Source organism: Ruditapes philippinarum, unplaced genomic scaffold, assembly GCF_026571515.1.
Source record: "Ruditapes philippinarum isolate M1 unplaced genomic scaffold, ASM2657151v2 ctg444_1_1_1_1, whole genome shotgun sequence".
Taxonomy (NCBI): Eukaryota; Metazoa; Mollusca; class Bivalvia; order Venerida; family Veneridae; genus Ruditapes; species Ruditapes philippinarum.
Genome location: NW_026854090.1, coordinates 140,652 through 150,694, shown reverse-complemented (window position 1 = coordinate 150,694; position 10,043 = coordinate 140,652). Strand labels below are relative to the sequence as shown.

The 10,043-nt window shown below is 32.2% G+C and overlaps 1 protein-coding gene across 1 annotated transcript in view; it reads left to right on the top strand.

Annotated features, from left to right (window-relative positions):
- Nucleotides 1-3,632: 3,632 nt before the first annotated feature.
- The window catches only part of LOC132738891 (metabotropic glutamate receptor 3-like), a 32,959-nt gene continuing 26,548 nt past the window's right edge, over nt 3,633-10,043 (top strand). Inside the window, exon 1 of the mRNA XM_060726501.1 lies at nt 3,633-5,315. Coding sequence (XP_060582484.1) covers nt 4,833-5,315 — 483 coding nt within the window. The 5' untranslated portion in view covers nt 3,633-4,832. The remainder of the gene's footprint in view (nt 5,316-10,043) is intronic.

Genomic DNA, 10,043 nt, shown 5'->3' with positions numbered 1-10,043 from the left:
CTTTGGTTATGTTATTAGATTTATGTGCGTATGTTTAGTTGTTCACAAAATGAGACAAATTCGGACAAACCATCATTTTTGTATGTTCTTATATGTCTTCATTAGATATATACAAATGTATTTGCTTTACAAGAATAATTTAATATATGTCTCAGTCTGCTGTTTAATGGTATATCATTGACACAATGCTTAGATATTTTAAGCCGCGCCATGACAAAACCAACATAGTGCGTTTGCGACCAGCATGGATCCAGAGCAGCCTGCGCATCCGCGCAGTCTGATCAGGATCCATGCTGTTCGCTGTCAGTTTCTCCACTTGTAATAGAGTTGGTAAGCGAACAGCATGGATCCTGATCAGATTGCGCGGTAGCGCAGGTTGGTCTGGATCTATGCTGATCGCAAATCCACTATGTTGGTTTTGTCGTGACACGGCTCATTTAAAGATCCTGTAACACAATTTTTATGGTGTTATATCATAAATATTATGCTCAAATTAAGATTTATCAATTTTGTAAGTTCCGAAAAGCATTATTTATAAAGATATTACTAAATTTAACATTTCATAAAAATAAAGGGAGGTAATAAAAAATTTATTTTCTATAAAGTCTAAGTCAAATGTTTCAATAAGAAATGAAAGCATATTTTAATGATTACATATAATATGTACACATATTTACAGTACAGTACATATTTTACATATTCTTCGATGTTTGAAAATTGTTTTATAAGCATAATTATATACCTTTATTATATGATCTAAATATAGCTGCAATGTCTATTGGGGCCTCCGTGGCCGAGTGGTTAAAGTCGCTGACTTGAGATCACAGGTCCCTCACCATTGTAGGTTCGACCCCCCCTGGTTGGATTCTTTCATGTGAGGAAGCCATCCAGCTGGCTTGCGGAAGGTCGGTGGTTCTACCCAGGTGCCCGCTCGTGCCTGAAATAATGCCCGGAGGGGTACCTGGGGTCTTCCTCCACCAATAAAGCTGGAAAAAAATCGACGAAAAAAATCTCGGCGGGACGCTCTAGGATGGCCCGACTTGAGTGTACGGTCGCCCATATGGGCTTTCCGGCGGCGACCTTAAATAAACGCATTAAAAAAAAAAAGCTGCAATGTCATTGGTCCAAATTTGTTTTTATGGCATATTTCTCGATTAAAATATCATTACTTTACTATTATACTTTTAGGCTACACCACAATGATGAGTATAAACTTAAATTATTTTTGTATGCGCAGCGTTCGCGTAGTCGTTGCACGCCTAACACATGCGTCTTTTTTCCCCGCGCTTCAACGAGGCAAAACTTGTACATGTATTTTTGTGATTTTTTTTATTTCTTAGCCAAATTATATAATAAAACAATTATTGACCAGTGAGCCATTGAATATGATGTGATATTCACCGACAGAAAGTCATATTAAACTCGTCTATCGCGTCGGTCAATATGTCATCTGTCGGTGAATATCACATCATATTCAATGGCTCACTAGTCAAATTTTCAATCAAATGTGGTATACAACCTTAATAACAACATACAGGATCTTTTAAAGGTACGCTCTGTCTCAGAAATGTTCAAATGCTTCCTTCTGTAGCAAACATGTGTTGTTGTTTTAAAAATAGATAAAACATGTGAGCTACATGAAAATAGTTCTAAATATGAAAAAATGACACAGGCAGCACACTGTTATCAAAGTGGTATTTTGATTTCCAGTCAAAATCCTAAATAAATGTAACTGCATTTAGAATAAAAAATAAAAAATAAGAACAACACAGTACTGTTTTGCTACATTGTCAATGAGAAACTTTTGGCATTTTAACAGGACACCAACATAAATAAATAATTAAAAAATATAAAATATAAATTAATTAATTAATTAATTAATTAATATAAAAAATAAATAAATAAATAAAAATAAACATTTAACATATAAAATAAAATTGTTTTTTCGGGCTTCTTTGGCTTTTAAAGAGTTCGGGGATAAACTCATGTCATGTTAAATCTAGTTCGTCTTTTTGTTAACACGTGATAAATAATATCCTCATTCATTGGTAATGCTTTTACGTTATATCTATCCTAAGGTCTCAGAAGACGTCTTTTTCTATTATACACTAATTCTCGTATTTCGATTACTTAGTCGATGATGAGAATTATATTCAAAGACAGACACTACAGACGTAGGAAGAACATCTTACAAGCCGGCATATCCATAAATGTCTCTTTATCAAATGGTATAGATCCGTAGTCTCGGAACAGTTGACACGCCACTAAAATAAAACTGGTGGTCTGTACAAGAACAGAGAGAAGATATAAATATACTAAAACATTAAACACATAGAAAGGTCATAGCTTTTAATTATTTTAGAGGAAAAAAAAAAACAAAACAAAAACGAGCTGACATGGCAGATTCCTAGCTGTTGAGATTAAAAATCTCACTTCCGTTTTCTTGCGTGTACATTGTATTTTTGATGGTAACGTGTATGCTATAAGCAAATAAGCATCGTTTTCCAACGATTTTAACAATTAACATGCAGCACAGACTTTCAAATGTATAGGATATATCAATTTTCTTAGAACACCGGCGTTTCTCTTTTTTTCCCTTTTTCCTTCCTTCCTTCCTTCCTTCCTTCCTTCCTTCCTTCCTTCCTTCCTTCCTTCCTTCCTTCCTTCCTTCCTTCCTTCCTTCCTTCCTTCCTTCCTTCCTTCCTTCCTTCCTTCCTTCATACCTTCCATCCTTTTTGTATAATTACATCAAAAGCACACAGTGTATCAGAAATGAAAACTTTTGTTTATTCTTCAGAATGGGCAAACCTGTATTTAATAGTATTTTAGTAAACGATCTAGAGCATGTATATTAGATATAATTACAAGCCTTTTTTGGAGGTAGATGATAAAGTAAATGTAAGTATTGTAGATTGAAGTGATGTATAAAAGTTACGTACATTTTTTTTTATTTTTTTATTTATTTATTTTTTTTGGGGGGAGGGGGTAGATAAGTTTTCTTTATCAACAATTAGTATTTCTTTCTAGTCATTACTTTTTAATAATTTTGAAAATTATTTCTATTTATTTATTTATTTATTTATTTATTTATTTATTTCAATATTATTGATGTTGTTTATATAAAGCTGTGAAATCTAAGCGGAATACATCGAGTAATTGTATTTGTTTTTCTAGTCCTACATGTATGACAGAGTTTTTTTTTCACAATGCCTTTTTAGAATATTTCACCATTTCCTCATTTTCTGTTTCACCTGTGTTTGAAAATATAAGAGTATATATTATGCAAACAATACATTTATTACATAAAGAGACGCTCAAAAGTCTGACGCGGGGAGCCAGTGTCTATACTCCAGAGAGAAACATATGGAGAAGTATGCGCAATTGATCAGTCCCTAATAACTCTTGCTTTAAATTAAACCTGGGGATATGGTAATGAGATTTTTCCAATTAAGGCGATGCAAAAATACATCTAGGGAAATTTGCTGAAACTTTTCGGATTTTTAGCGACACACAAAATCAGTTATTATTTCTGCGACTCTTTCTGTATCTTAGACGAACGGTAACTTCGATAACCAATCGATCCGCAGAATTTCATCTAGCGTCGCACTTTGCAACTGAACTTCCTTGGATTGGAAGTGCTAAATGTTACCTATTGGACACATTGATGACAGTTTGATCTGTTTCAGGAATATATTGGGCGGTTAAGTCTGGAACAATAATATTCATTTTATTACGCGTAGGAATTCATTAAACAGATTGTAAAATGTGATTTTATCTTCCAGGAAACTTTTTACTCTGAGAAAGAAAAAAAAGTCACATATTATTTAAAATTGTATGTGAGACTTAACGCGGATGTATTCTATTTATTATTGGTGTTTATTTATTAATGATACAAATCACTGTTTTTAATTTATTTCTTTTAGAAATGTGTTCGATGGAAGCGTACCGCGGCTATATTGAATTTGTGAAAAATATTTTCTCATAGTTAAATATTAACTAAATCGTACGTTATTTGATAAAAGATAAACTAATTCTATATAGAAAAACCATGTAACTAGCAGTCACTTATTATGTCGTCTGCTGCGTTTGACCTTGCAACCGGAAGTGCTGAACGAGTATACCGGAAGCGGTGACAAATTATATCTAAAAGGATCTCATTTTGAATAAATATGTTGTTCTGAATAGATGCTGATTGGTACTTAATTGAAAAGCCTGGTCATAAGAAGTGAAAATGAGTTCGTGGCAACAAATCTGAAGGAAGCTTATAAAAATAATTGCTTTATTGATTGAGTTTCGTACTGAAAAGATAGGTTGTGATTTGAAAGAGTGCGCTGAATCATTTGAAATTGATAAATTTGCTATTGAAGCATATATGCCTAGTTTGAATGATCACTTTTAAATGAACATTAGACTTGTACTATTTATATCGGTAATTTATTTTCCTCGGATAAATGTAGATTTAATTCTTTTATACTGTTTTTTAAACTTAACAATGTATCATATGTCAAAGAAACAAAATTGTTCTTAATTCGTTAAAACGGGATTTAATTCGAAAGGTGCAGAATGTTGAAATAACACTGCTAACTACAATATACGATGTATCCAAAGAGGCGAGATTAAAGCGCGGTCGGCTTAAGTGCTCTTAAATTGAAAACATCTTGTGAAGCAAAGTAATTACTGTGGATAACAAAATAGATATCAACTAGAAAATTAGATGTGAAGTAAGCATAATACCACAGGATTACGTTTTAAATAGCCTTTTAAATATTTTAAGATTTAGCGATGTAATAATATAATGTGACTTTCTTTGCGGATTATGCGAATAAGTAAACATGGAATATTACCGTAATTTTATGTACATTTATGTAATCGGGTGTCATTTGTTCATCAATACATATTCAAAGGACGAGACTAAATTAAAAACACACGGGGATATTATTTTTGGGGGATTATTTCCTATGCACGAAAAGGGTAGAGAGCAAGGTGAAAACTGCGGCGACATCAAACGAGAAAAGGGGATACAACGACTCGAGGCCATGTTGTTTGCCGTTGATCGAATCAACAAAGATCCGACCTTACTTCCTGGGTTAAAAATAGGAGTTCATATTTTAGACACGTGCAGCTTTGACACGTACGCGCTCGAGCAATGCATGGATTTTATTAAAGCTCAAATGACAACCATAGACCTAGCGGATTATAAGTGTAAAGACGGTCGGACGCCGGAATATGTGAGACTTAAACCGGTGACCGGAGTCATAGGTGCTGCTGCAAGCACCGTGTCTATCATGGTGGCCAACATACTCAGACTTTTTAAGGTGAGAAATATGTTTGAAAAGTTATAAAATCAGCATACCCACGCTAAAAATTCTCACATGTAGTATAAATTAAATGCGAAATTATTAATATAATTATGAAAGGCACATCAAATATAGTCGCAAAATGTAATGAAATCCACATCCCCTCCGCCTAAACGAATGCCAAATATGAAAAGGGTTCCAATTGATGGTTTAATTCTTTCACAGGTTTGCCTGTTGTCCTGATAAAAAGGAGAATACGCGAAATAAATGTACAGATATATGACTATTTCAGACGCAAGTTGAAGTTCCAACATCATATCTTGTAGAATTAACACTATAAACAGTTTTCAAATACCAGTCCTTCAATTGCAATGTGAGTTTCACAAGTATTATTAACATATTAACTTTTTAGACTATATTGCAAGTAATTTCATTTGTACAGTCATTAAAAACAATTTTATTCATGTAATAATGAAAAATTTTTTAGATTTTAATTTATACACTATAAAAATACAGAACAATTGTCTGTAACAGTTGTCATGTTTTATTTAGGTGAGACGTGAGTTTTACGACAGTTCATAACAGTGAAATATAATTATATAAATATCTAAAACTTGTAAAATCATGTTCCTTTTAACAGCAGTATATGTTAAACAGATGGGGCCAATTTTTTGTATCTCACGGATTAATTGTATAAACTGGTTTGAAACAGTTATCTCATACTATGTGTATGTTCGGATTTATCCGGTTTCTTTGACCGTCAACTGGTGTTTAATTCCGAGATTTAATTACATATCATTTACAATGATCTATAATTCATAAGTTATATAATCTATACTTCTATGTACACAAGATAACGATTTTAATTCTAAATAACCTACAAATTTAGCAATAAATAATATATTATCCTTTTATATGGCCCGATTATGATTAATTACAGTTATAACATTTCATAATATGTATATGAATTGAAAATTCCCGTCAGATGCTTTAAGCATGAAAACAATGCATGATAAACATTTTCGCTTGCCGGAAATTGAGAGTTATAAACAATCATTTTGTAAATTAAACGTTCGTTTTAAGTCTTTTCAAAAATTGTTACGGATAAAAATGAACAAAGAAAACGGAAACCATAGAAAAAGAACCCTTCAAGAGTCTAAAAAATCAGCGCCTATTTCTTTATAAATATAATGCAATTCCATTTTGATAACGTCTTTTTCCTTAATCATCGTCAAAAAGGCCCCCGTGGTCATGATAATTCATCAATATATGTAATTGTAATAAATCACCGTATGGGACTACTTTTTTGCGTTGTCTGAAGTGTCTAGTTTTTTTATCACGTGATTGCTGCAAATCAATCGGCCTGTAATTTATCACCTATTTGAGCGATTTTGGCTCTATCTGGTAAATCAATGCCCATGCAGACACTGTGATCGTTCACCATTCCAAATATACTCTTTACTGGGCTGTGAAATATTAATCAGATCTTATCATTTCTTTGGATATTTCAGAAGCTTTCACCAGCGTTCCAACGTCATATTTGACGTACGGGAAGCACACAATTTAGGAGATGTTATTAAATCAAAATATTTTTCGCCGAATGAGAAGCTTTTTATTTGACTGTGTCAAAAAAGTGTTTTGAAATAATACATTTCCTGTTTATACAAAGGAAGAAATATATATACTTGAAATGATACATTTCTTTTTTATACAAACACGAAATGATTCAATGTACAGGGAATGATTGTAAATTTATTGTGAATAATACACAATCTCAAAAACACGCACATTACATATAAATTGGATAAGTTTTAAATGTTTTAACCATGAAACGAAATTTGTTCAACTGTGGTGGCGTTTTTAAGCATTAAGTTGCTTACTTCAATACAAGTTTATGTCTTTCCATAACCTATGTGAAGATATCAAGACGGTGCTAATATAACCCCTCTTGCGTGGTTATATTAAAGATATGATCATTTTATTTCATAACTTAACTTACTTAAGACAATTACACTATAATTTCATGTGTTTAAATTTTGTTCACAAAATCGAGTGAACAAGTAAAATATTATCGCCTATGTAACAAATCATTTTCCCATGGCGCCGGTCCGGAGCTAGCTGTACCAGCAGCTTCGGTCTGTAAGGTGTGACCGGACTCATCTCAGTCTAAGTATTCCAATAATCCTGACATATTTCAGATGATCCTTGAAAAAATAATTCATCAGAAATGCTATACCATTGCAAAACATGTATCATGGAAAAGGTTAACAGCGTCATTGACGCCATCAATTATTATATAATGCAAAAATATGTCTCGTCCCGTATCAAACTCATCTTTACAAAGCAGAGGAAGAACTTATCTTTTAATTACATCTCCTTCGTGCCATCTCTCAAACGTGTTTTATAATTATATTAAAATACCCCGCAGATTTTATAAACATCTGTAGATCAAAGAAATATATGCCCTTGATTACTTTGCGGTTTGCGGTTAACTCAGGACCTAAGTACCAGCAGGAACAATATTTACTTTAATCAGAATAAAACAAAGTGCAAAACATTCGTCAATTGCCTCATGCAATGAGAAACAAAAGCAGTGATTAAATGATTCTGTACTTTTTACCGTGTGAAGTGACGGGTAGAGTGGCAATAAATTGCTGCATAATACAACACCAAGAGGTGAAAATATATAAATTATTTTAAAGTGCCATAAGCATAAACACATTTGCAAAAGTTTCTTTGGATAAAAAGATATATCTTTCGTTGGTATTATAGGATAAATGAAAGGAAGATTAAAGCGTGAAATCAAAAGATTAAATTTCAACGCCTTAAGAGATAGCTTTGTGCGAAAATGAAATTAAAGTTGCAAATTGAAATAACGAGCATTAGTCAATTACCCGTACATTTAGAGAAAAAAAAAATAGTTGTGATTTGTCATCACTTTAGTTTCATTCCCAATCGTATTTTAAATGTTGAATTTGTCCGTTATCAAGAAAAAAAAATCACCTTGATTTTTCATGACTTCAATAACTGCATTCGCACAATAACGCAGTTGTTTTAGGATAATTACAGAACAGAATAGAACAACAATTCTATTCAAGACTTGTTCAATTAGTACATCATCACATATACAAATATATACAAGTTACAATTTCCAATATGCATAATGTCACAGTGAAATATTTACATTTCATATCAATTATCTTGAACTACAATTAATTTTTAGTAAATTAATGTAGTTCTAAGAGTAAATGCACTTTTGATATACAAAACTGAATGTTTCAACAGCAACTTGTTTGTTGAATTAAATTTATATGACTGTATCTTTTATAAAGGATTGGTTTATTACTTGTAACTTTAAGTATATAATAACTGAATGATATATAACACTCTTTCATTACTTTGTATTTATGTTCGTTAATCTTTCAACTAAGATCAACATTTGCTTCTTTTTTCTAGAGTTTAAAATGTTAACAGCTTCATTATCTCAAATAGAAAATAAACAGTTAAATATCGCTGTTCCCATTCTCAATTCTATATTGATTTAAAATAAAAAAAAAAATTGTTTCTAGTTGTATTTTTTATTTGCGCTTGAGTATCTGGTAAAGAATGTAACTCTTTGCTATTTGATATCCGCATAGGTTTTCATTTACATGGTAATGGTAATGGCTGTTGTTACAAATATAACCTTTAAATAAAATAATACTGTACTCTACTGTACTGTACTGTCCTGTTCTGTTCCGTACTGTACTGTTCTGTACTGTTCTGTTCTGTTCTGTACTGTACTGTACTGTACTGTACTGTACTGTACTGTACTCTACTCTACTCTACTCTACTCTACTCTACCCGTGTAACATTTATGAGGATAATTCAAATATATTCTGCCAAGCTAGATACCAAAACTATTTTATTGCAAAGTAGGCATCGCATCCACTAGACAAACTTATATTTAAAGGTATGTGATTTTATCAGGTCATTGTCTTTCAGTCAGAACACTGATCATATCAATTCATGTAAGAATACACGTTTATACAACAGTTATGATTTGTCATGAATCCAAGATGTCATCAAATGTTGGGGCCCTACCGCCTTCGACATCTTCAGGGGATAGAACTTTGGCCAAAGATCGATGATAGTAACGTATACCTTACTATTCCTACGTATTTAAAAACATTTTTACCCACATTGGAATATGCATTTTAAAATATTTACTAAAATAATATTACAAATTGAAAAAAATGCATTGTTCATTTTAGACAAACTTTTATAGATTTCTTCTCAAATCGGAATGCATGCTTGCACTACGTTGTTTTCTGAAATAACGATAGGGAGTTAATATGTACATAATTACGCAATTTAAAATAAACACTCAGCGCATCTGATTTTTAATTTTTTGTAATTATGCAGTGAAATGAGAAAACAAAAATACACTTTCAGTTTAGAAACAGTGCAAGCACGTTCTCCAAAGACATAACAAATTATCCGTTCTATCGAATCCTTACTTTAAACTTCACGCAAGTGATTATTTACGCATGTATACACGCAATCATTACGGAATTGAAATGAGCCGCAAAAGACACGCTTAAAAGTTTTACGCTTTTACGCTTTCAAATAAGATTTGTGAGGCATTAACCAATTATCTGCACGGTGCCTATGACGTCATAAGAATTTAATAACGTAAAAATCACTGCCAAATTTTTCAAATTAAATGTGAGCTATACCGTATATCCAGATGTACATAAGATAGAT